The following is a 26,772-nucleotide window of genomic DNA, read 5'->3' as shown; positions in this document are numbered from 1 at the left end:
CCGTGGACAGCCCTGTCCTACGGGGGAGGGATGGGAAGGCATGGGGCTCGAGCCGGGGGGCGGGAAATTCTGGAAGCAGCCATCCCAGGACCAGGAAGCAGGGCTAACCCAAACCCTCGCTGTGCTCAGCCCTTCTCTCTCAGCCCCTGTGCTGTGGTCCTGTTTGGCAAACGTTCGTCCCATCCCATGAACGGCTCCATCCCAGGGGCTTCGGGGAGCTGTGAAAACAAGATCTTGGCTTCTTGGCACATGGGCCACCAGCTGCTTCTCACCTGGACTAAAGCAGGGGCCACAAATGGGAACCCTACCGTAGGGTTTTGTTCCAACCACAGAAAGAGTTTTAATTCAAATTAGCTACCAACATTTAAAACCTGGGAATTCTTATATAAAAAATCTGCATTTCTGGCTTCTCTTGAAAAAAATCAGAAGAGCCGCCCTGCTGGGAACAAGGGTCACCACCTGATGGATGGGATGGCAGCTCTCTGTTGGCTCGGAGCCCCTCCCCCTGCCTGGCTTCACCCCACTCGTTACCTGCCCGGACCCCATAAGCATTTGTGTTTGCGATCCCTGTGCTCTCAGACTGTGGCACCGCCAACAACACCCGCACCCACTCCCTCACACGCCTAACACCGTGGGAGGTGGCAGTCATGTGTGCAGGGACCGTGCTGGGGGCCATGGTCCTGCAGCCTGACCTCAGCCCTCTGTCCAGCAGTGGTGACCTGCTCCAAAGGCACATTTCTCCTGTGCCTCGTCCCTTTCATGGGATGGGCCTGTGGGAAGCTTTGCGGTTTCAGAGCGCGAGGGTCTGGTGGAGCCATCATCCCGACAGCAGGTCACATCTCCCCGTGGAGGGCCTGCCACACAAAAGCATGTGGGGACAGAAGGACACAGGACGGGCAGAAAGTCATGGAGAGAAGAGCTTTTATATTAGAACGTTGACCTTTGAACGAGTTTTGTGACTTCTCTCTGTCCTCAAATCCATTCCTGTCGTACCCCGAAAAAGGTGGGCTGGGGATTTCCTGGGAGAGAGACCCTGTCATCTCCCTGCAGTGGATCTTGAGAGCTTCTCCTCCCTTGTGACAAGCCTGCATCCTCTAGGCGGCTCCTGTGTCTGAAAAGAAAAGCAGGGTGAGGCCCCCCCAGCTGTGCCTTTCTCAGCTCGGTGCCCCCCAACAAAGCTGGGAGGAAAAAGGAATGGCCCTCCAGGCTGCGGGGACCACAGAGATGAAGCCACAGCTTGGGGCCATGGATCAGCCCTGCAAAGAGCAGCACCTTCTCCATTCCCACTGGGACTGTGCACTTCCCCATCGTAAGCCTAAATGTTAAAGAGGACTTCGAGACACCAGCGGAGTCAGTCGTGGAGGGAAGAGAAAAGAAGGCAGCTCGAGGAGCCGAGGTGCAAGATCTCAGACTGCACGTCTCTAGGTGGAGCCTGAGCAGCAAGACGGACCGACTGAGCTGAGGCATTGGGGGCTTCGGATGTGACCTGAAGCCAGTGAAGTCTCCCTTTTCTGCAAGGAAGCCCTGCCCTGCACACCTGTCCCTAGGGTGGGCTCCGAGAGACAGTGCCTGCGACGGGCTTCCTCCACAAAGGACTGACTTCGGAGAGCTCTCAGGAGACACTCACCAGGAAGGAGGAAGCAGGATGAGAGAAAGGGAACAGCTCCAAAGGCATGATGACCTCGTGCCTCATGGTGGTTAGGCTCTAACCTCAGATTTGTTCCCCCCATATCAGTCAGTCACTGGGTGTCAGCTGCCCCTGGCTTTAGTCTTAACTCCCAAGCAGTCTCCAGACAGGGAAGCTCCCCAGCTAAAGACAGTTGTCTGGAAATGGAGCCAGGAAGCAGCCAATGTACACAGTGGCTGGGATGGGTGCACTGGCCTGGTACACGGGAACTGGGCAGAGCACCAGCAGTAGCTGCTACAGCCCCTGACACACCAGCGCTCACACGTGACACACACAGACACAGGGCACATATATGCACACACCTATCTATGTCAGGTTAAGCGAGGTCAAGGCCACAGAGCCCTGCATGGCCGGGAAGGGAATGTGCCAGCACCTTCTCACTCTTACCCCAGGCTCTGCGCCTCACAGCAGCCCCCACAGGAACTGGGGGAGAAGCACGGGCGGGTTGCCAGCCTGTTCTCTGCATGTCTGACCTTGAGCTTCTGTGTGCCCGTGATGCTGGTTCTGACTCCGATCTGGGTGTGGCATGCCTGTGTGCTCTGCGTGTGCCACGCTACCGCTCCACGTCCATGTCCCGGTGTGTGTCTGTGTTGCCACCCCATGTCTTCTTTTTGTCCAGCTGGACAAATTCCTTCTCCCCAGTGTTTTCCCAGGTGCCTGCACATCCCCCGCACCCCTGCCCTAGGCCCCAGCATACCAGAACCACAGACCCAGAGGCCTGCGGTCCAGCCTCAGCTCAGCCCTGACTGGCCCCAGGTGACCTCTGGGGCAGGTTCTCATTCGTCTTGGGCTCAGATTCCCCGGGAGTGCAATGGGAGATAGTCCGGGCACCTGCCCTCCAGGAGCTGCAGGCTCCCCCAGATGCTGAGCTGGAGGCTGGCACGCAGCCCTCACTCACGCCCTTGCCCACCCCGCCCCACACTCCTGCCCACAGACACACGAGGACAGTCTCTCCGAGGGGAGCACAGCAGACATGACCAACACCGCTGACCTCCTGGAGCAGATCCCCGACCTCGGCGAGGATGTCAAGGACCCAGAGGACTGCTTCACTGAAGGTCCTGCCCTGGTGGCCCTTCGCCCCAGCCTCAGCGCTGCCGGGGAGGGGCAGGAGGACCTGCAGCTCCTTGGGGCCCGGACCCATATTCCACCCCATGCTGGCCCGCGTGCTTCCCCTCCCTGCCCCACTCACCATGACCCTGGGGGCCCCTCCATCAGGACATGAGTCACAGCGAGTCTGCCAGGAGTCTACTGGGCCAGGCAGGTGTGGGCCAGCTACACCAAGGACTGGTGACAGTGTTTGTGGGGTGGTGGCATGGCTGTATGCCCCAGAGCAGCAGGGACTGGGTGTAAGTCACCCCCACTCCCCAGGCCCCAGCCTAGTGCCTGGCATATAGTAGGCCCTCCCTAAGTACTCGAGGTGGGGGTGACTCGTGGTCATGGGGGGGACTGGCACCTGGTACATTGGTGGTATCTGTGGAGGGCAGCTGGGGATGAAATGAGGAATTGACCTCCATGTAGCCCATCATTTGGGGCTGCCAGTGAAGGGTCCACCCTTCCCTAGGCTTAGAAACTGCAAACATGGAGAAGGCCCAGGGACAGAGCAGCCCAGGCAACTCTAGAACATTTGGCAGGAGGAGGGTCTCCCAGATGATCAGAGGACAAGACGGAGCCCGTCCAACCCCAGCCTTGCCCACACCTGCCAGGCCCTTCATCCACTTCCTGGGTGCCTGGTCCATCTGGCCTTTCCACAGAGGACCTGCTGAGCATGGGCCCCTGCGGACAGCCCCACATCCTCCCTGCCCCCCACGGTCCTGCCCCCCATGTTGCCCTGCTCATCACCCATCACTCACATCTCTCTCAGTAATTCTTTCAACTTCCCAGCCTTCTGCCATCAGATATGGTCATTCGCAGGCCCTGGGCCGGGCCTGACCCCTCTCCCTTCCCCACAGGCTGTGTCCAGCGCTGTCCCTGCTGTGCTGTGGACACCACGCAGGCCCCAGGGAAGGTCTGGTGGCGACTGCGCAAGACCTGCTACCGCATCGTGGAGCACAGCTGGTTCGAGACATTCATCATCTTCATGATCCTGCTCAGCAGCGGAGCGCTGGTACCCTCCTGGGGATGCTGGGCCGGGCAGGGAGGGGTAGAGGGGGTGGCGGGATGAGGGCGGGGAAAGGCAGTCTCCAGCTGGAAAGCCAGGTCAGAAAGTGGGGCAGGACCTCTGCTGAAAACGTGCCCCCTCAGGGCCCCAGATCAGGAGTCAATTCTCAAATTCTCAACACCTGTAGCACAGACAGAGGTCAGAGGAGAAAGGACTCACGGGGGTTGTCTGTCCAGACGCCCTTGTTCCACGAAGGGGCACTGTTTGCCCCAGGTCACAGTGCATCACTGGTATAGGTCACAGGTCACCAGCCTCCCACACCTGAGCTCTGGTGATACAGCCCCTGCATGCAGCCGCAGACACTCATCGGGCTGATCCAATGCACTTCACGATGCTGGCTGAGGCTGCAGTGGTGGCTCCACTCACCACCGGTTTCCAGGGCTACAGACCAGACTGTGGGGTTCACATGTGATCACAGTTCGCCCCACAACAACCTCTTGTAGAAACATTAAATACTTTGCCCAAGGCCCCGCCACCCAGAAGCAGCAGATGTGGCATTGAACCCAAACAGTCAGATTCCAGAGATCTGTTCAATGGGTCTTTTCTAAGCTCTCCTGTATCTACTGCTGCGAGCCATGGGGGCGGGGAATAGGCAACAGGAGGAGGAGACCCTGGACCTGGCATCAGGGGATCCCCGTCTAGCTGGGGGAACCAGACTCAGCAAGTTTGAGAGTCAGATCAGCTCAAGAAAGCTGAGCAAAAAAGGAGTGGATGACTCAGGTGATAGGAGGTCATGGGAACTGGAGCAATCAGGAAGACTCCCTGGAGGAAGCATATGGAACTGGACTGTGGAGGACAGGGCGGTTTGTTGAGCCCAAGAGAAGCAGGGAGGCCTTCCAGAGATGCCCTCATCTGGCTCCCAAGCACCCAACTCTCATCTCTCAGATCCCTTATTGGAAGAGATGAAACATCCCTGAGGAGGGTTCTGGAAGGTACTGGTGAGCAGGGAGAGGGATGATCAAGAAGGCAAAAGACACAGAAACTCTCCTGACCCTGGGCAAGCAAGCACCTGATATTGTTGGGGATGAGCAACCAACAGGGAAATGCTTTGGGCCACAGAGTGGGAGAGGGCCCCTTGGATCCGAGGCTGTGTGCCCCCAGTCCGAGATGCCTCCTGTGGGGGCGGGCCATGGGGAGGCACTGTGCTGTCACTCCTACCCCTCTGGGCCTCCCAATCCACCCTGCATTGCCCCCTCCAGTTCCAGAGCTGGCCTGGAGCCATGACTTAGAGACTGCCTGCTGTGTTACCATTGGCAGCTCGAGTGAAATCTCTGCAGGCTTCAGAGGATGATTTGACAATATGTTAACGAGGTTTGTTTTTAAACAACCACAAACAAGGGCAACCAGAGCCATTTAGTCTGGGCTGTGGAGGAAAAGCTCAGCCTGGCATAAGGGAAGAGGAGTTTTGGCAAGCAAAGGTGAATCTAATCAGGGGAGACAGCCAAACACTGTTTAAAAAAAAAAAACACGCCAGTGATATATTGAGAAAAAGAAGCCTGAGTGTGTTATTTAAAGTTATAAACTTGTTTAACAGAAAGCAGACTATATATTCCTTGCAAATTGCTGAAGGAAAGACATTTTTTAAGCAAACAGATCTGGCATCAGAAGATAGGAGGAAAAAAAAATAAGCAACGAGGAAGCACTGAATCAGAAAACAGAAAATAATATGACAGAGGCAAGGTCAAATGTGTCTCAGTAATAAATGTAACGGGGTAAAATTCATCTTTTAAAAGAAAAGGACTCTGAGGGGATATTTTCAGAACTTCAGCTATTGCTCTGAAATGACAAGCCTGGAACTCTGTGACTGAGAACTATTAAAAGATAAGATAAAACAAGCAAATGAAAACAATGACAACAAACACCAAAAGCACTTTTGTTTGTTAATATTAAACGAGGTTGAATTCAAGGTGAAAAGCTTGAGATAAAAGAAAGAGAGCCCAGCCTATATTAAAAATATGACTATTATGAATATATTTGCTGGGGATTGTATAGCACTCCTGTGAAGCAAAAACCACTGGGGGATGCCAACAGTGCAATAGTACCAGTAGATTTCGCCACGCTCCTATTCTTTACAAATCAAATAGAAAGAATGAGAAAATAAGAAAACCAAATATACATATATAATATATTGACCTAACCTCATAATAATAAAAATAATAGCTAATACTTAGACAGCACTGGCTGTGTGCCAAACTCTCTTATAAACACATGACAAACAATTCATTTCATTTTCACAATTACCCTATAAAGCAGGTGCTGTTATTAAGCCTAACTTACAAATGAGGAAACTGCTAGAGGTAGGAAAGATAGATTAAAAACAAATCCTTAAAAATGTAAAAGTCATTCTTAAATACATCTTGGACTGAACAAAAAATAGTTTGGAGGTAGGTTCATGGGTGTTTGTTACGTTAATAAATAAGCAAAGAAATAAAATAGACTATCCAGGGACCAAAGATGACACTCAGCCTGTCCTGTCCACCTGAAATCTAGAAAAATGAGAAATGAAAAATTGAGAAATAAAGGAAAAAACTGTAATTGAGGGGAGGGAAACTAGAAAACAACAATATTGAGAATATTGCATGTGAGATGCAGCCAAAGCTGTAATGAGAGTAAAATTCATAGACTTAAACAATTGTATTATTAAATAGAAAGAATGTAAACTAATTATTTAACTCAGTAAATTAGAAACATAACAAAATGACTTTAAGGAAGTGGTTTATAAAATACAAACATAATGAATTAGAAAATAAATAGTAAACTGATAAAACTTCAGAGTAAAACAATCAGATGGGTACACTCAACATCTCCAAGAGCAGAATCCTTCACATTCTCAAGAAGGAAAATAATCCCAGTCCTATTTAAAATATTCTAGTGTATGAAAACAGATGGAAAGTCTACAAATTCTTTTTATGAAAGCTAAATAATGCTGATTTTTAAAACCTTAAGCATACCAAAAGGAAAACTATAGACCAGTTTTCATACTCCATACTTAGGAATAGTGACAGAAAAATCTTAAAATACATGCAAATAGTATCCAACAATATATTTAAAAGATTAAATTAGCCATAACTAGCCCTGGATGGTGTGGCTCCGTGGACTGAGCACCGGCCTGCAAATCAAAGGGTCGCCAGCTCGATTTCCAGTGTGGGCACATGACTAGGTTGCAGGCCAGGTCCCCAGTGAGGGCCACATGAGAGGCAACCACACGTTGATGCTTCTCGCCCTCTCTTTGTCCCTCCCTTCCCCTCTCTCTAAAAATAAACAAAATCTTTTTTTAAAAAATAAGCCATAGCTAGATATATGTCAAAATAGTGCCATATCAGAAAATCTATTTATATAAATAGGACAAAGATAAAAATTATGTCAACAAATTTCTGATTTTTAAAGCCAATAAGAATACAAATAACATATATTTCCCTAAGTTAGTGAAAACTTAACTCCCAAATTAACTTTTGTTATCATCATTAGTAGTAAAACACTTCATCATTTTTATTAAAGTCAGAAATAAGGAGAAGAATGATTTAACTACTTTTCATGTGTTGTTCATTACTTAATAATCTTGAAGTACTAGCCAGTGCAATTAAAGAAGAAAATTAAACATACAGTAAAAAAATGGAAAATAGAAATGAAGATAATATAGTTGAGTACAAAACAAGAGTTAATAATAATAGAAATAAATAGAAATTATATCATTACTTTTAGATAATGATTGCCTACAAAAAATTTTAAAACATTAAAAACATTGTGTGTCATAAAATATACAAAGAATTGTTTCTGTTGCTGTTTTATGCTAACAGAAACCTTTCAGTCACAGGCAACATTTCTCGAATATTCCTTACATGCCAGGCATTGTAAATAAAACAACTGGGCATAAATATAACATGAAATGTTATAAGAGGTACTTAAAGAAAACTATAAAACATTCCTAAGGAATGCAGAAGAAGACAAATAGATAAATATACTATAAATATACTCTAGTCTTGGATAGGAAGGCTTTGTATTAGTTCCTAAAACAGTTAATAACTTAAATGTAATAACAATAAATTTCCAACATTTTTGAGGGAATTTGACAAAATGTTGCCAAATTTTTTATCTTGGAAATGTCCAAAGAAGGCCAAGAAAATTCATATAATACTAATTCAGGAATAGACATAGAAGAACCATATAGAGAGCTCTGAAACGAGATGTAGTAGATGAAAATGTTGACTCTGATCTGTGGATTTGAAGTCATTCTTAAAGTGTTGGGACAGTTCACCAGCCACTCTGAAGAAAATATAAAAATAGTTGCTCGTTGCCAAAATTAGATTTTTTTAATTGTCCTACAAAGCAATGAAACCAGAAAGTATTTTTAAAAAGAAAAGAAGGGTCATTTTTTTTTCTAGCTTTGGAATAGGCAAGAGCTTTCTTAACATGCCACAGGTTTTATTTACTACATAAAAGTCATAATAATGATATAATTCTATTACATTATACAGTAAATGGAGATGAAGTGTAGAACTTCAGCGTGGTAAACAACAGGAAACAAGATTGAAAGGCACACAATAGGATAAAGTGTATCAAATAGAGTTCATGTCCCCAAATAACCCAGACACTCAAGTGAAAAAATAAGCAAGAGAGGAACACTGCAGATCAATAGCCAAGGAAACGATGTCAGCATCACCAGTAATAAAATAAATAAAAATGGAGCAAAATGCAGTTTGTGTTCATTAGGCTGGGAAGGGTGACAAGGGAGAAACGTCACCAGTGGGGGCAGAGTGGCGAGGAAAGAGCCACCTTCCAGCGTTGTCAGAGGAGGGTTTACTAGGTGTCTCCTGAGGTCCTATCCCCAATCTGCACCAAAGTTTACCTTTGACTTTCAGCCCAGTTCTAGAAATGTGTCCCCAAGAAATGACGAGACCTGCTGTTCGAAGTGTGTGGTCTCTATTGGGATAAATTGGAAACAATAGTTATGTTCACCACTAGGGTTATTGGCTAAATAAACAGTAGTTTATGCAAATAAGGAAATGCCATGCAGCCTTTAAAAGGAATGGTTTGTAATCCCACCTTGGAGTCGACAATTGCTCACAAAAGGTTGTTTAGTGGGAAAAAAAAGTTTCAAAACAAAATATTTAGTATACCTTACGAAATGGTGCATGTATGCACCCACACACACAAGGAGTGTCCAAAAGAACGTTCTCCTCGGTGTTAGCAGTGGCTGCTTTAGTGTCATGAAATTGGAGGTGCCTTCTCTTCTCTTCTTTACAACTTCTATCTTATTTACATTTTATAAGAAGCACACCTACTCTTTCCATTGGACAACTCTCCAATCCGTGCTGGGACTGCAATCATCCTGTTGTCCCGTGCACACTGACCAGACTAGCCACACGTGTGCATCCACGGTGCCTGCTCGGGCACTGTGGATGGCACTGGCCACCTGGATCCTGCCGCTGGCAGCCAGACAGGGAGGCCCAGAGCCACAGGTGGAGGAGGCGGCTCCCCAGGGCCCTCGGTGACGTGCTCAGTTGCCTAGACTGGGAGGCTCAGAGCCCGTTCTGTATGCAGAGTAGTAACCCAGGTGGAGCGGGTACAATTCAGAAGGATGGAGGTGGAGGGCAGCTGGGAGCCGTGGGGACCTGTATGTTGGCTCAGGAGTTTGGGCTGAGGCAGGAGTGAGGAGGTGGAGAAAGACAGCTCGTAGCTTTACACACTTTGACTCCTAGACTCTTGAGGATTTTAGGAGGTTCAGCTTTATCTGGTCCTGTGTTTCCTAACCTTCACAGCTAGAAACTGTCTTTATTATCATTCATTTAAGGTTTTGCTTTAGATTAACTCTCATTGGGGTTTTTTTGTTTGTTTGTTAAATAAACATATCATAAAGGGAAACTTCTAATGATTATTGCAATTGGAAACCAATGTTATTTCCTATGAAAAGTAGGTAACTGCATAAAGGAGAGTGAAAACAAAAAAAAAGTTTCATACTGTTTCCAGCAGAAGGTTGGGAGTGAGCTAAGCCTGCACACCCACTCTCCTAATTAAAATGGAAGATCAGCAAGTTCTAGAAAGTTCTTTACAATGCCCTAGACCAGATCTGAGACTTGCTCTTCAATGTAAAGGAAGAAGCGTTCTCACACACACTCTGCCCTATTCTCCGCACACCACGTCCGGCCATTCCCCGGCCCACCAGGGGCTCCACGGGGCACGGGCTGACCGCTCAGGGGCCTCTCCACTGCCTGTCTCCACTCTGCCCCTCTCCCCGCCCTCCTGGGTGGCAGTTGCTATTAGAGTTGATGCTTCGTGCAGAGTGGGATTGGCCATGGTCAGGGTGTCATGTCCATTTGTCCGGCCTGGTCTGCAGGCCTTCGAGGACATCTACCTGGAGGAACGGAAGACCATCAAGGTTCTGCTCGAGTATGCCGACAAGATGTTCACCTACGTCTTCGTGCTAGAGATGCTGCTCAAGTGGGTGGCCTACGGCTTCAAGAAGTACTTCACCAACGCCTGGTGCTGGCTGGACTTCCTCATTGTGGACGTGAGTGTGGCCCCTGGCGGGAAGAGAGCAGGGGGAGGCCCGCGGCCAGTGCAAGCAGGAGCTGAGACAGAGGGCGGGTGCGACAGAACGACAGGGCTGGTGGGAGTCGGGCAGCAGTGGAGACAGTACCGCGGGGCTGGCAGAGGGAAAGGAGACCGGAGTCTGGGGTCATGGAGGAGACACCCGGTCCCTGCCATCAGAACCCCCAATTTGGGGAGACAGAGGAGCAGGGGGAGACCTAGGCCCTGTCCTCAGGAGCCCCCTGGCTTCTGGGGGAGACTCACTGTATGAAACGGTGAACAGCATTTCAGGTAGGGGTGTGAGCCAGGGCAGGAGTGGGGGCTCCCTCTCATCCTGCTGGGAAACGTCTGTCAGGCCCACGCGACACGTGGCCAGACAAGAGCCTCCGTGCCCACGTGCAGGAGGAGGCTGTCTGCACAGGGGATGGAGCCAGCCAAGGCCGGAGGGGACAGGGCTGGTGAAGAGGTGCTGGGCAGGCAGGAGAGACCCTCCTGGCTCAGGCAGCGCATCCCACCTAGGGAGGTGGGAGGGGCAAGGTCGCCTGTGAGAAGGAGGAAAACCGTGCACCTGGCCAAGGGCTTCTGAGCAGCTGCCCTGGATGACTGGGTGGCTGGCAGGGCTTACCTGCCCAGACTATGTCCACGGAGGACCCAGGTCAGGGGGTTGACACGTCCTCTGAGTACGCAGTTGGCAGAGGAGTAGAAGGCCCCAGCCCCACAGCTACCCCAGCCCAGGGCACTGCTGGGTGCCAAGCACGGTGAGTGCAGGATTCGATAGGGTTCCTGAGCAGGCAAGTGGGAGCTGGCCGGGATGGGGGATGAGACCGGGGTGCAGAGCAGCCTTGGACCTGCGTTCACTGTGTGTGGAGGGCCCGGTGAAGGCAGAGGGCTCGGACGAGGGCTCACCATCCAGTTGTGGTGGGTCCTGCAGAACAGAATGCGGGTCAGGATCTGCAGACTGGGAAGAGCTTTCCAGAAGCCACCCATGGCTTCTGGGCTTGGCCGCAGGCTGTGCCCACCAGCAGGGGCTGTCCTTCCTGTGGTTGCAGAAGAGGCTCAGGCCTGTGCTCTGTCCCCAAACCCTACTCTGAGACTAAAGGGAGGAGCTCAGTCCCCAGCATGCCTGGCCAGGGTCCAGGCTGAGTGGGAGAGGCTCCTTGGGTCCACTCCTGTGTGGGGACACAGATCAGGTCATTGGACCCGAGTCCAGGCCTCTTTCTGTCACCCCAAGTGGCTAAAAGAATGCTCACGCTGGGGTGAGGGGTGCTAGGCTGGTAGAGAGGGAGGGGCCTCTGGGTGCTCTTACAGCTTGGAGCCCTCGGAGCCAGGGCCTGAGACCCCGGCTGCCCCCTCACCCCATCCCCGACTCAGGAGTCAGGCCTGCTGAGGGGCTGTCCCTGGGCAGGCCCGAGGGAGTCTGCAAAGACTTCTGGAGAAGCCTGCCCACACCCACCACCTGCCACCATGGGGAAGGTGGCTGAGGCTGGGCAACAGGGAGCGCTTCCTGCCCAGTCCCAAGACTGCACCAGCAGCTGGTGGAGAAGGAAGCCTTGGCTCACAGCAGGGAGGGGCTCTGCCCAAGGTCAAGCAGAAGGGAGTGAGTGCTGGAATCCAGCTTCCCTGACACTGGCCATGCAGCCCACAGCCCCATCCCCATATCTCATGGGAAGGGGGTTGTTCAGGCCTCAGGGTCTGGAGAAGGATGTTTTCAGGGTCAATTCATGCTTTTTTTTTTTTTTTTTTTTCCCAGTAAACCCCATTGAACATGTATGGGTAGGGGCCGGTTTAGGTGCTGGGGATCTCAGGGAATAAAACAGACAAAACCCCCTGTCACCTTGGAGGGACAATAAACCTAAGTAAGCCAATTTTATATCATGTCACAAGATGAGGAAGAAAAGGAAGTAGGGGCAGGGTGAGGAGGGCCAGGGGGCAGGGGGAGGGGAAGGTATAGATCTGAACTTCAAGTAGGCTGGTGGACATTTGAGCAGGTTTGAGGGAAGTTGGGGTGGGCCAGGCAGGTGTCAGCAGAGCATTCCCAGCAGAGGTGGGAACGGCAGTGCCAATGTCCTGTGGTCAGTGCCTGCCTGGCACACTTGAGGAACAACAAGGAGGCCAGAGCAGCTGGAGCAGGGTGGGTGGGGGAGGCAGGCACAGGAGAGGAGACCAGACACATGGGGCAGAACGGGTGCAGCCTTGGGAAACCGGGGGCTTTTCTTTAGAATGACATGAGGAGACATGGCGGGGCTTTGAACAGAAAAGTGATATGAACTGACTCATGTCATTGAAAGAACACCCGGGGGGGCGGAGGGGTGGCCAGAGTGGAAGCAGGGAGCAGAGTCAGAAGGCCGTGGCGGTAATCCAGGGGAGAGGTGACAGTGGCCTGGCCAGGACGGCGGCAGTGACTGTGCTGAGGAATGTCTGAACTTCTAATGTAGTTTGAAGACAGAGCCAACAGGAAATCCTGATGGGTTGGGTGTAAGGTGTGAGAGACGGAGACGAGCAGGGTGACGCCGAGGCTGCGGCCTGAGCAGCTGGAAGGATGGAGTTTCCATCGGCCGAGTTGGAGGACTATGGGTGGGACAGGTGGGGCAGGAACAGACGTCAGGGGTGGCCTGCGGGACCTGGGCAGGCTGACTGGGCCCAGGGCCCTGCCCTCAGGAGATGGTCCGTAGGAGATGCCCCCTGCCTCTCCAGGAATGGAGCCCCAAAGCTGGGTACCCTCAAGGGGTGCCCCTCTGTCCAGCCCCCTCCCACCCGGTGCTTCCAAACCTGGGAGGAGGCTGTGGCAGTCAGGCCCTTGCCCGTGGCGCCTCACCACCCCCTGGCTGCGCCCCCCCCCCGCCCCACCCCAAATGCCAAGGCGCTATTAATGGCGATTGCATGCGAGGTCAGGCAGGGGGCCACTTCCAGGCTGTGATCCCAGGCCAGCAGCGAAGTAAGAGCGACTGGATGCCCACGGAGCTTTAGGAGGATCAAGTCCCCAGGAAGCAAATACCATGGTGGGGGTGGGGCCGAGGGAGCAGAGAGCCAAGGCTCTAGTTGCCCCAGAATCTCCGCCTAAGCCTCTCTTCTTGGAAGATATCAGAATGTTGCAGAGTCTGACTTCAGCAAAATGCCTCTGGAGGGTCTGTCTGCTCATCCTCAACCCAGGACAGGTCTTTCTTCCCCAAAAGAGGCCCACAAATTTGACTTAAAGGCTTTGTGTTTTTGTTCCTCCACACCAACGGGTGGCTTTGGGGGCTCTCAGTTAAGGTCTGAAAGCCAGGACACGCTTAGGCTTGCCCCATTTCTGGGGCCCCAGGAAGGCTGGCCCCGTGCGCGGGAAGGCGAGGCAGTTGGGAATAATGAAGATTGGAGGTGGGCAAGGCCTGCCAGCCCTCTCACACCCAGTGCTGCTTTCGGGGACCCCAGAGCCCTTCCATCTGTCCCCAGAGCTAGCTCCACGGCCCCTACCTTGCTTCCCACAGGTCTCGCTGGTCAGCCTGGTGGCCCACACCCTGGGCTTTTCTGAGATGGGCCCCATCAAGTCGCTGCGGACATTGCGGGCACTCCGACCCCTGCGAGCCCTGTCACGATTTGAGGGCATGAGGGTAAGAGGGGTGGGTGGCTGCCTTCCCACCAGGGACTGGGAGGTGGCTCCACTGAGGGGACCCGCACGCTCACTTGCAGACCAAGCTGCCCAGCCTGGAGCTAGGACTGCAGCCCTAGGAGCACAGGGAAGAGCTTCCAGGAGAGGGGCAGCCGGGCATGGGGGCGCACAGAGGGTGGAGAGCTGTGAGAACCACCCACAGGCCAGTCCCCTCCAGCCCTGTGGCCTCCACAAGGGCCAAGACAGCGCTGGACAAAGGAGAAGAGGCACCGGTGTCTCCGCTGCAGCCCAGCCTCGCTGGTCCGGGGGTCCCAGCTTCTGCCATCCTGTAGGGCCTTGTCTCTGAGCGTGTCCCAGCTCTGTATGTCTGCTCTCGTCCCTGCCTCCTGGCAGACACGGGCCGCCTTCCCTCTGCCTGTGAGGGGCAGCATGGCTGTAACAGTGAGGGTGTGAAGCAGGAAGGAGCAAACTGCATTCTCACCCTCAGATACCAGTTTGCATTTGCAAGAGTTTACTCTTTTGCACTATTTTCTAAGTGTAGAGAGCCCTGTGCATCTTTGTAGTCACCAAGTTTTACAAAAAAAAAAAAAGTGCTCCCATAAAGGAAATTTAAAAGCTCACCGAGGATACACGTGACCCATGATACATGGCGAGAGAGCAAACATCGTGTGTGCCCACCGTTTTTGTTTGCAAAACGCAGTTTGTACGTTGTGGCGGCTTCAGCCGCACGTCTGCGTGCTTCTCACTGGAGCAGCGGGCACCCTCAGGCAGCCCCCGTTCGGTTGACTGTCTTGAACTAACCCCCCACCCCCTATCTAGGAAGACACAAAGCACTTGTTCCCTGTGGAAACTACCCCCAAGTGAACAATCCGACCTTGGCTGAAAGTCTCTTTGGGAGCAAGGACGTTTGATTCCAGAGGGACATGGGGGAGATGCTAGTTGCTGTCAGCCACTGAGCCAGCCAAGGGCACACTTGAGAGCTGAGTTTCCTACCCTGTTCCTGGGAGCATCGTGCTTGCCTGGGAGCTGGGGCCCCCTCTGTTCTGCATATGTCAGCATTACCCACCCGGGCCCCGTACCCACACACAGCCCCGCACCCGCTTCACTTCCAATCTGTGGCCAACGTGTTCCTAGCTCGCAGACAGCTGGGGACTTGGTTCATGGAGGGGCGACCATATGCCTTGGCCTGGGAAGCCTCTCCTGGGCTCTGTGAGTTTAGAGGAACAGCGTGAGGCGGTGGCTCCATGGGGTCAGAGAGCCACTCCCCTGGGAGGGCAGAGGCACAGGGAGCACCCCCCGACCCACCCTCCTGGCCCTGCTCCCCCAGCAGCATTGGAGGACTCTCAGATACCCTCCCCACACACCGCATGGAGGTCCGGTAACCCCAAAATAAACTCAGAAGCTTAGCTCATACAATATGTCTCCAGAGGCCCTTTCCCAAAATCTGTCTCTGGCGTAGTCAGCTACCCTGCTGAACATTAAGTTTCAAGGTCATGGATTCGGGCAGGGCCAAGCAGGGGAAGGCAGGTGTTCTGGAGCTACATCAGACTCTGGGGTGCGAAGGGAAAGGTGTGTGTGTTCTTTCTTACTCGCCTCGGTCCCCACCAGGGCTTCCAGCTCTGGGTTGCCTTTCCTTGGGGACAGAAAGTGTTCTGCACCCCTCCCCCACAGGGACCTGTGGCCAGGGAGTTCAGTAGGTCAGGGGTTGACAGGTCTTAGAAAGGGCATACTCTCTGGGCACCCCCGGGAGCTGAGTCTCTTCTCTGTCCACTCGAGGTGGTGGTCAATGCCCTGGTGGGCGCCATCCCGTCCATCATGAACGTGCTGCTCGTCTGCCTCATCTTCTGGCTCATCTTCAGCATCATGGGCGTGAACCTCTTTGCGGGGAAGTTTGGCAGGTGCATCAACCAGACGGAGGGGGACCTGCCTTTAAACTACACCATTGTGAACAACAAGAGTGACTGTGAGTCTTTCAACATGACCGGCGAGTTGTACTGGACCAAGGTGAAGGTCAACTTTGACAACGTGGGGGCTGGGTACCTGGCCCTTCTGCAGGTGGTAAGTCTCAGAGGGGAAAGGCCTCCTTCCGCCCATTGGTTCTCTAGCAACAGCGTCTGCTGCCACGGTGTGTGCAGGAGGGGGGCAGTGAGGCCACTCTGAATCCTCACAGTAGGGCCTCGTTGCCCAAAGGAGGCTGAGGTTCTCCAGAGATGTCTTGGCTCCTTGGGGAGTCCCCGGATTGTCCTTTCTGGAATGGATACCCCATTCTCCAAGATCCATGGGATGGGGGCTGGGCCCTGAGGCAGAACTAACTTCCCAGCCAGCAGTCAAGTTCAGCTCCTCATGCAGTCACTTTGGCAGTGTGATGGCACAGGTTAAAAATGAAAGACCATAGCCCTGGCTTGTGTGGCTCAGTGGATTGAGTGCCAGCCTGTGAACTGACAGGTCACCGGTTTGATTCCCGGTCAGGGCACATGCCTGGGTGGCAGGCACTGGTCCCTAGTTGGGGATGTGCAAGAGGCAACCAATCGATATAGCTCTCGCATGTCAATGTTTCTCTCCCTTTCTTTCTCCCTCCCTCCCTTGCCCCTCTCTCTAAAAATAAATAAAACATTTTTTAAAAAATGAAAGACCATAGAGACCCAGGGGCTGAACTATTAGCAAAACTGTGGCTCCAACCATCCCTCTGTTACAGAAAGTAGTGCTATCCTCTGCGTTGTTTAAAAGAATAGATTACCTTCCATCCCTGATGTTTAAACACACACGGCTCTACCCCATCTTTCCAAAGTCGTCATTGATTTGTGAGGACCGTAGTTCAGGGACTGTAACACACGCCATAAAACTGACCTACGAGTAGCCCAAACGGCGGAAGTGCAGACAGAACCGTAACTCACGAAGCTGCAGCGCACTCGCCGCCCTACTCTGAGGCCCAGACACCTGTTTACAGCAGTCCCCGCAGCAGAGGTAAACTCAGCGGTGCTCCCACCCGAAAACTTGATGCACGTCCGCTCGCACCTCCACGCACCCCTTAAATCCCAGTAGAAGCTTCCCCCAAAGACTCCCCTGAAATACCGCGTGGAGAACAGGGCCAGGTCCAAACCCAGAGGTCCTCCGATCCCTGTGACTGTCCCTCCAAATGTCAGAGCTTGGAAGGAAAGGCCCCTTTTATAGACTGAGGACTGCCCACCGTTCCGGACGGAACACCATGGGGGCTGGAAAGAATTTAGTCACAGGCATCTCATAACCGTGGGCGGTCCTCAGCAGTTCCCAAAGCATTTCCAGGCCTCTCTGCACGGGCGAGGGCCTTGTGGCATAAGGGGCTGAAATCACTTGCCATCTGCAGAGCAGCCTCAGTTTCCCCATCTGTCCTCCCAGGCTCATAAAAACTCTGACTCGTGCAACATTGGTGTGGAAGAGCTTGTACCGTGAAGGGAAGCTTGGGGTGAGATTGAATTTTGCCAAGGACACAAGGGAGGCCCACTGGGTGGTTGGTCTCACCGCCTAGCCTTTCTCGAGGTCTCTTCAGCATCTCCATGGTGGCCCAGCCTGGGGCAGGCAGTGCAGCCAGCACCGGCGCCCTGTCTCGTTGCCACAGCGCGCGCCAGAGCCAGCTCGTGTGGATTCACAAGAGCTGATTGTTACATTTTCAGATATTTTGCAAGCCATTATTAAAAATTACATTTTATAAAGTTATAATTAACTAAGTGATATTAAAATGAAATGAAAACTCACCATTACCACCTAGTATCATCTGTGCTCTTGAGGTTATTACATCTATCATATCTGCAGAGAAATCCCGTAATGCTAGGTTCCCGTGCGCATCTTCCCACCCCTGTGCTCTGTAGCAGCTCGCTGGCAACGTGAAATCTGCCACGGGGGGAGGGTTTACGCGAGGAAATTGGCAAACCCAACAATTGGGGCTTTTTCTTTCATCTGCAAATTCATTGTTCACCACTTACCCACACACCACTGGCCTCCCTTAAGTACAAGGGAAGATTGGAATTCTTTAAGGACTTCCTTTCAAAAGCCATGGTGTAGAAGCCACCAGGTTCTCTGAGGTGCAGGACAGAGGGGACCTGGACAGAGCAGAGAGCCCGAGCCCCACCTCTCTGTCCCTGACACCCGCTGTGGGACTCTGTGTCGTCTTAGAATCTGAAACGCATGTGGATCTGAAGGGCCAACCTCCTTCAGGCCTCATCAGTCTCTTGGCCAACATCAAGAAGCTTATTCCCCCAAGGTGGCCTTCGGGTATCTGCTTGGCTGGCTTCCCCTCCACCCTCAGCCCTGAACAACAAGGCCCTTGCCTGACCATCTAGCCATTTGGACCCTGCCGTAGGGGTGGGTTGGGCTGCTAGCTTCTTGCTGGAGTCTACTTCCCAGCCTCACCTGTGCAGGCAGGAGCCCTGGTTGCTCAATCCATGCAAAGTTCAGTGATTTTCTTACTTTCATCTCTTCCTTTCAGGCAACATTTAAAGGCTGGATGGACATTATGTATGCAGCTGTGGACTCCAGGGGGGTAGGTTGGCTTCTCCCACCCAGTCAGGTGCTTAAGGCTGTGGGCTGCTCAGCTACTGGGGAATCAAAGCCCACATCTGAAAGCCCCCCCATAAGGGCCAGATCTCCTGTGTCAACCTGTGGTTGAACCTCTCTGGAATGCCCAGGCCTGGCCCCAGGGCAGTGGTCTCCCCAGGAGTCCCAAAATTCCCAAATAGCTTTCAAATTGAATTCACTGTAGTTCACTTGAAGCTTAAAGTCTTAACCCCAGGAGGATGGGGTGGAAGCAACAGAGATGCAATCAAGCTGCTTCTTTGTCCTTGTACCTCACCCATTCACGCTGACAGTTCACAGAAGACAAAGAGACACCCCATATCCTCAAACTCCTGATGGCCCAGGGGCGAAGCCATGCAGGGACCCGGTGCCAGGCCTGAGCCCAGCATGCCTGCTGTCCTCACCTGCCACCATCCACTTCTCAACTCCACTCCCCACCCACCCAGCCCTGGCCCTGCTCGGTATCACACCTGTGCCGGTGACCTTCCTCTGGACACCCCCTCTCTCCCAGAGAGTGGACACCCCCAGGCAGCCCACCGCCTGCCTGTCTGAGCTCCCTGTCTGACTTCTCCCCTCTAGTATGAAGAGCAGCCCCAATGGGAATACAACCTCTACATGTACATCTACTTTGTCGTGTTCATCATCTTCGGGTCTTTCTTCACCCTGAACCTTTTCATCGGTGTCATCATTGACAACTTCAACCAACAGAAAAAAAAGATACGTAGCGCTCTGCTCCCCGGGCTGGCAGGGCTGGGGGCCGAGGGTTCTGGCGCCCGGCCCCATTTGCTTTCTGCTGAGGGTGGTCCCCTCTTGCCCCTGCTGGATGCAGAGGGGCGGGAGATGAGGGCGTCCATGATGGAACACGCCTAGGCCTACAAGGGGCTCCACACCTGCCTTAGTCTACCTGAGACATGGGGCTCCTGGGAGAAGCTAGGTGAGGGTGGGGACTCTTCTCCTGGCCCATGATCAGAGACAATGGGTGGGGCCTATGCAGAGGCCACGGTCTTCCTGGAACCCCATCAGAGGGGCCATGGCTTGTTTGCAGGTAAAACCAAGTGGGCAGAGAGAGTCTCCAGGCTGGCTGTGTTGGGCAGGGGAGAAGGTGGGAGTAGGGACAAGATTTGCAGGTCACAAAGCCAGAATGAGCTTGAGGTGAATGGAGGGACCCAGGAAAGGCTGGTTTGGGGAGGAATCTGGTGCAGCAGGATAGGGACATACTTCACTGGGAGAGGAAGTGGGGAGGAAGCCACCCCTGGCACCCTCATTAATGAGGCAAGACCCCTGTGCCATACATGCTGGAGCCTCTGAGAACCCCAAAATGAGTCTGGTGCTTGTCTCTGCACTTAGGGGGCCAGGACATCTTCATGACAGAGGAACAGAAGAAGTACTACAACGCCATGAAGAAGCTGGGCTCCAAGAAGCCCCAGAAGCCCATCCCCCGGCCCCTGGTGAGCCCAGCTCCCAGATCAGCAACAGTGGGGAAAACCTGCTGGGGCGGGATCCTGGAAAGCCCCCACAGCCCACGACCAACTACCACAGCCTCTTCACAGTCTTTCAGTGTAGCCTGGGACCCTCGGCCAGTCCAGGGAAGGAGGGGGACCCTCAAGCATCTGACCCTACACAGAGACCTCAGTTGCATAGAGATAGTAAGGAAGCCATGAAAAGGCTGTGGCAACCGGGGGTCACCCCACCCCACAGAAACCCACCTGCCTCTAAGTGAGCCCCCCTTCCCTGCAAGGGCTCAGGCTTTCCCCAAGGAGAGCAGGACAGTCTTCACAGCCCCCACCCCCAGTCATCGTCTCATCTGTGAAACCCCCTGAATGGCAGAGGCCCCTGGTGCATGGGGCCAGGAGAGGCCCGGGGGTCCTCTGCCGGGCTGACTCCCTTGCTCGATCAAGCCATTTTCCAAAAAAGCGTGTGTATGTTGGAGCAGGGTGGGGGCCAGTAATCAAAGTAATTAGGTGACATAACCTAAATCATTAGCTAGTAAGTGGCTGCCCAGTGTTTTTGATCTAATTCATCAATTTCATCTGATTCCTTTCTGTTCACCATAACTCTGTTCTAGGTTAGCTGTGTGTGTGTTTTCACTTATTTATAATCTTCTCTCTTCCCCAAAATAATCTGGGGAAGACACATATAAATATAGTTAGTAGAATAAATAAAGTCAATTCCTTAAAAAGAGTGGAGGAAATTTATTAACCAGAGGGCAAATACAATTACTAGGACTGAACTTTAACTTTGACCTTGAGCCTTCAGACAGTGGGAACAAAAAGAGAAGCCCAGTGAACACTGCTAAATAAACTCAGAGGAGGAAAAATCTCTTCCTGAAGATGCATCAGAGAAGGCCTGAGAGAAGAGGGAGCCTCAGGCCTGGGCGCTGAGCCCAGGTAGCGCTTTGGCAGGAGAACCAGGCTGTTTCAGAGCTCCTGACGTCTTCGTCTCTGGCGATGGTCTGGTGGGGCGTTGGCCTCAGCAGACCGTAGACTAAGCGGTGGGCGATCTGGGCCAAGAGGCAGCAGCAGGGGGCATGCTGGCCTTCCCAGGGTGCTGCTGAGCCCATCCTTCGCCCCTCCTTTCAGAACAGGTACCAGGGCTTCATATTCGACATCGTGACCAAGCAGGCCTTTGACGTCATCATCATGTTTCTCATCCTGTTGAATATGGTGACCATGATGGTGGAGACAGATGACCAGAGCCCTGAGAAGGTCAACATCTTGGCCAAGATCAACCTGCTCTTCGTAGCCATCTTCACGGGCGAGTGTATCATCAAGATGGCTGCCCTGCGGCACTATTACTTCACCAACAGCTGGAACATCTTCGACTTTGTGGTTGTCATCCTCTCCATTGTGGGTGGGTATACCAGTTGTCTGGATGGAGACGCCTTCCCCAGGCCAGGGCTTTCCTTCAGCCCATGGTCTGTACTTAATGCCAAGGACTCTGAGGCTCCTTTATCCTTTTCTCTCTGCATTCCTCCCCCCTCCCGCATCACACACACAAACACGCACTCAAACTCTTGACCCTGCCCTCAGGGAACTGGGCCTTGGAGTGACTGACTTTTCATCTTTCTGCCGTGTGCAGCCTTTGGTGAACTGAGAGGGAAATGCAGGTGCAGCTGTGGTGATGGGCAGATGGTTCAAAGCTGGGAGTAGCATCAGTAGATGCCAGGGAGGTTCCAGGCAGGGATGAGGGTCAGAGTGTGTCTCCTGGGACTGGAGGACATAGGGCAGCGGCAGCAGGAATGGAGCTGTTGAGGGACAGTCTCAGAAGCTTCGGAGGTGCAGCATGTACCTCAGAACACCTGCTGGTCCCAGTGCTTGGCCATCCCAGTGCTTGGCCGTCCCAGAGAAGCACGGTTCACAGGGATTAACAGGTCAACATGGAGCCAGCGTGTCTGAGTTGAATCCCAGCTTCTCACTGACTAGGTGGCCACTGGGGTGAGTTACCTCACCTCTCAGTTTCCTCTTATGGAAAATGAGGATGACGGTATCAGCTTACACCCTAGGGTGACGGGAAGGGATTAATGAATGATATGAAGTGTTCAACCCAGTGCCTGATGGACAGTAAACACCAGGCACATGTCAGCCAGTGACATTATGATTCTGTGAGGAGTCTGGAAAGATCACTTGGGCCAATGCAAGGCAAGTTAATTTCACTCTTTCTCCTATAAGTTATATCTGTGCTTAACAATCCCAACCCAGAGTAGTCAACAGAGACCAAGGGGCGGGTAAGTCCTGGAAGCTAGCAGAGTTAAGAGGGTGATAGCTACCATCTCAGGGAGGCTGAGATGCAAGTGGCGGGGCGTGGCAGGGCGTGGCACAGAAGACAGTGCTGACTTCCAGTCCTGTGCTTCTTGCACTCAGTGTGCAGGTGAATGATCTGGGCTTGTGAAAATGCAGTGCACCTGGGGCGGAGCTGAGGTTCTGTATTTCTGATACGTGCTAGGAGGTCTCAAGGCTGCTGGTCCTCAGACTACATTTTGAGTAGCAAGGATGTAAGAGGCCTGAGTTCTGGTCCAAGTTAGGCCTCTAAAATGCTGACCAAGTCCTTTTAGGCCTCAGAGCCCCTGATCTAGAAGATGGACCTAGTACAGTTCTGTCATGAAGTGTTCTCAGAGGGCACTTTGCAAAGGACATGGGTCTTCATTTTCTGGATCAGATGCAGAAATGGAGATTCAGAGAGGCGAGGAGAGCAGGGCTTTGCAATCCCCCTGGAAGGGCCCCCTCCTCCTGGCTCCTTGCTGTTCAGAGACCCCACCCAGCAACGCTGGGCTGGAGGGAGGACAGAGATGCCATGGGTCGCCACAGTCTCTGTTGTTTCCCACAGGCACTGTGCTCTCAGACATCATCCAGAAGTACTTCTTCTCCCCAACGCTCTTCCGAGTCATCCGCCTGGCCCGAATCGGCCGCGTCCTCAGGCTGATCCGCGGGGCCAAGGGGATCCGGACGCTGCTCTTTGCCCTCATGATGTCCCTGCCTGCCCTCTTCAACATCGGGCTGCTGCTCTTCCTCGTCATGTTCATCTACTCCATCTTCGGCATGGCCAACTTCGCTTATGTCAAGTGGGAAGCTGGCATCGACGATATGTTCAACTTCCAGACCTTCGCCAACAGCATGCTGTGCCTCTTCCAGATCACCACGTCGGCTGGCTGGGACGGTCTGCTCAGCCCCATCCTCAACACGGGGCCCCCCTACTGCGACCCCAATCTGCCCAACAGCAATGGCTCCCGGGGGAACTGTGGGAGCCCAGCCGTGGGCATCCTCTTCTTCACCACCTACATCATCATCTCCTTCCTCATCGTGGTCAACATGTACATTGCCATCATCCTGGAGAACTTCAGCGTGGCCACGGAGGAGAGCACCGAGCCCCTGAGCGAGGACGACTTCGACATGTTCTATGAGATCTGGGAGAAGTTCGACCCCGAGGCCACCCAGTTCATTGAGTACTCGGCCCTGTCCGACTTCGCCGACGCCCTGTCTGAGCCGCTCCGAATCGCCAAGCCCAACCAGATAAGCCTCATCAATATGGACCTGCCCATGGTGAGCGGGGACCGTATCCACTGCATGGACATCCTCTTTGCCTTCACCAAGAGGGTCCTGGGTGAGTCTGGGGAGATGGACGCCCTGAAGATCCAGATGGAGGAGAAGTTCATGGCGGCCAACCCATCCAAGATCTCCTACGAGCCCATCACCACCACGCTGCGGCGCAAGCACGAGGAGGTGTCGGCCACGATCATCCAGCGGGCCTTCCGGAGGCACCTGCTGCAGCGCTCCGTGAAGCACGCCTCCTTCCTCTTCCGCCAGCAGGGAGGCAGCAGCGGCCTCTCTGAAGAGGATGCCCCTGAGAAAGAGGGCCTCATCGCCTCCAAGATGAATGAGAACTTCTCCCGGCGCCTTGGCCCGCCCTCCAGCTCCTCCATCTCCTCGACATCCTTCCCACCTTCCTATGACAGCATCACCAGGGCCACCAGCGATAACCTCCAGGTGCAGGTGTCTGACTATAGCCGCAGCGAGGATCTCGCAGACTTCTCCCCATCCCCAGACAGGGACCGAGAGTCCATCGTGTGAGCCCCACTCCGGCTGGCCAGGACACACTGAAAGGCAGCCTGTTGCCTCGAGGCAAACCCAAGGGCAGCCACAAACCTGCATCCGCCGGGCCTTCCTTGCTTTGGGCTTCAGGGATGAGAGAGGAGCCTCAGCCCCAAGGATGGAAGAGGAAGAGTTCTGTGGCACCCTTGTTGACGGCCGAGAGCAGTTGGCCAAGCCGACCACTAGGGGCGCCCTGTCCCTGGAAGCCCCACACGTACTAGTGGCCAGGTCTGGCCAGGCAACACCCTAGGCCTCTGAGAAGCAACTCATCCCAGCTTCTGCGGCAAAATATAAAACCGAAACTGTATATGTTGTGAATGGGCTTTCATAAATTTATTATATTTGATATTTTTTTACTTGAGCAAAAAAACTAACGTTTTTTCCGTGGACGTCAGCAGCAACGCACACTGCCCCTCCTGAACTCTGAACAAGAGTGGCTATGCAGCTGCTGGGACTCTGTTCTCTGGGCAGAAGTGGAATCCAGTGTGGCTCCCGCAGGCCTTCAGTGCCCAGGGGCAGGAAGGGGCTCCCCTGCTGCTTGGGCCAAGCTGCCAGCAGGGCTGAACCCCTTTTCTCACACACACATGTGCACATGCTCACACTCACACAGGCCAGTACCGCCCCCCCTCTGACAAGTGTCAGGCAGCCACCCCTGCCCCAGCCCCCACGGGTGGGGTTCTTGTCAGCTGGGGCTCCCTCTGGCCTCCCATTGTCCCTGAGGTCCTGTTTTCCCCCTGTGTTTATTAGGCAGGGCCTACTAGGGTCAGTTCTACAAAATTAAAAGGCTTCCGAGAGAGTTGCCAGGGTCCCAGGGCTGGTCTGAGGCACTGGAGTTGCCCTTTCTTCCCAGGAGAGCTTGGCCTCTATAAATGAGTATTAATGTAGAGCTAAAGGGCCTGAGGGAGCCAGCCCACTCACGGCCTGGCACCCAGCTTGTTCCTGCTGCCGAACCTGGCAGAGCCTGCCCCACAGGCCAGGAAGAGAAGGCTGAGCACCATGGGGTGGGAGCTAAGAAGCTCAACAGCCCTCAGCCCATCTGAAAACAGGACCCTGTTGTCATCGCTGGACCTCTCTGCTCTAACCATGGGGGTGAGAGGAGTCCCACGTGGTCCCCAGCTCCTCTCCAGACGCAGCGGCATGGGAGTGGGGAGGGAGGACAGCTTGGGTCCTGTGCACAGAAGGGGCCTCGGAATGGTCAGGCCCTGTTCCTGTGCCCTGGGAGGAGATTGGACCCAAGGAGAATGGACCCCTTGGGAAAGGAGTAGTGTGGCCTTGTACCAGCCCCTCGGACTCAGCTCAGGGTCCTGGTGACACCCGCACACAGGACCCCCTGGAGGAGGGTCCAGGCTGTCCCACAGGTCTTGTGAGAAGGCTTTTTCAGGGAAATCCACTTTTTCTAGTACAATTCCCCCAAGGGCCTCTTCAGCTGCTGACAATCCTATTTAGCATATGCAAATCTTTTAATGTAGAGAACTGTCACCCTGAGAGTGACAGTGTTGGCTGCTGGAGGCCACGCAGGCTGGAGCTGGGCTGCCTGATTCCAGCTCCCCAGCAAGGCTGCCTTCCTCCAGGCCACACCCAACCTCACCTCGAGGGCAGCCCAGGCAGCCAGAAACTGGCTGTTCCTCACCTACCTCGCAGAGCTGCCGGAGGGCTGGACGTTCTGAGCTCCTGCCAGTGCTGATGGCATTGCCAGTGAGTCAAGTATTACATTTCTTCCTGTCACCTCGAGTTCCCTGGTGGCTCCCCCAACCCCCACCACACCACACCCCCGTGATTTCTCCCCTGTGCTCCCTTTGAGTCCAGTGTGGGGCGTGGTTGTCACTGTCCCGGGGACACTTCTCCGAGTGGAAATCTTATTTTTGTAGATCTCTGTGCTTTGCTCTCAAGGCTTGGAGAGGCGTGCGCCCTCCCTGCACTCAGCACGCTGCAGGGGCAGGAATGCGGCCTGGGAGATGGCCGGGCTGCCAGCCCAGCTGGCCGGAAGGGGACTGTCGTATTGTGTGGACAGCCTGGGAGCCCTGAGACAGGTGCCGGGGCTGGCCGCTGACGGCACCTGTGGCTGCAGACGGTGTGGTCGAGGGCAGGGACCAGCTGGACCCGACTCCTTAGCTTTTAGGGTGGCTCTCATTTTTCCTAGAACTGCACAATGACCAGCAGAAGGGGAAAAGGGGGCGGGGGGAGGGAAGGACAAGCATCCAATGCCAGCTGTTGTCTGAACTAATCGAGCACTTCTCACCAAACTTCGTGTATAAATAAGATACATATTTTTAAAACAAACCAATAAATGGCTTACGTGATCTGCCCTGGGCTCCGTTCTTGCGCCGAGGTTTGACAAGGCCCAAGGAGCCAGGGAGGGGGCCTCGTCCTGGGCAGACCGGGACGGCAGCGGTGTTGCAGGAGAGCTGGGCCAGATCCTGAGACCCACGCAGGGCTCCCCATTGTCTTCCCAGGGAGGTGGCAGGTAATGGTGTGGTGTGGGCACAGCAGTCCACCCCCATGAGAGGACAACCCAGGCCGTGCCTTCCAGAGCTCCGGCCTGAGGCACAGCAGAGGGAGAGGACCACGATTTGGGGCTCACACCATGGGAAAGGTTTGGAAAGGGGCAGCTGCCATGGAGAACAGCCAGGTGGTGGCACCTGTGTGTCAAGCCAGACTTGGACCTGTGACACCTGGT

The 26,772-nt window shown here is 53.6% G+C and overlaps 1 protein-coding gene across 7 annotated transcripts in view; it reads left to right on the top strand.

Annotated features, from left to right (window-relative positions):
- SCN5A (sodium voltage-gated channel alpha subunit 5) overlaps window positions 1-26,395 on the top strand; it is a 92,874-nt gene extending 66,479 nt beyond the window's left edge. For all 7 annotated transcript variants that reach the window (XM_045199826.3, XM_024565673.3, XM_024565669.3 and 4 more), the window contains 10 exons: window positions 2,622-2,742; window positions 3,637-3,791; window positions 10,180-10,353; window positions 13,841-13,963; window positions 15,739-16,020; window positions 18,425-18,478; window positions 19,090-19,227; window positions 19,854-19,958; window positions 21,090-21,360; window positions 22,834-26,395. In XM_045199826.3, coding sequence (XP_045055761.2) covers window positions 2,622-2,742; window positions 3,637-3,791; window positions 10,180-10,353; window positions 13,841-13,963; window positions 15,739-16,020; window positions 18,425-18,478; window positions 19,090-19,227; window positions 19,854-19,958; window positions 21,090-21,360; window positions 22,834-24,074 — 2,664 coding nt within the window. In that variant the 3' untranslated portion in view covers window positions 24,075-26,395. The remainder of the gene's footprint in view (window positions 1-2,621; window positions 2,743-3,636; window positions 3,792-10,179; window positions 10,354-13,840; window positions 13,964-15,738; window positions 16,021-18,424; window positions 18,479-19,089; window positions 19,228-19,853; window positions 19,959-21,089; window positions 21,361-22,833) is intronic.
- Window positions 26,396-26,772: the final 377 nt, after the last annotated feature.

This window comes from Desmodus rotundus, chromosome 8 (assembly GCF_022682495.2).
Source record: "Desmodus rotundus isolate HL8 chromosome 8, HLdesRot8A.1, whole genome shotgun sequence".
NCBI classification, from domain to species: Eukaryota; Metazoa; Chordata; class Mammalia; order Chiroptera; family Phyllostomidae; genus Desmodus; species Desmodus rotundus.
Note: the sequence above shows the minus strand (reverse complement) of the source record. Positions and strands in the feature narration are given on the sequence as shown.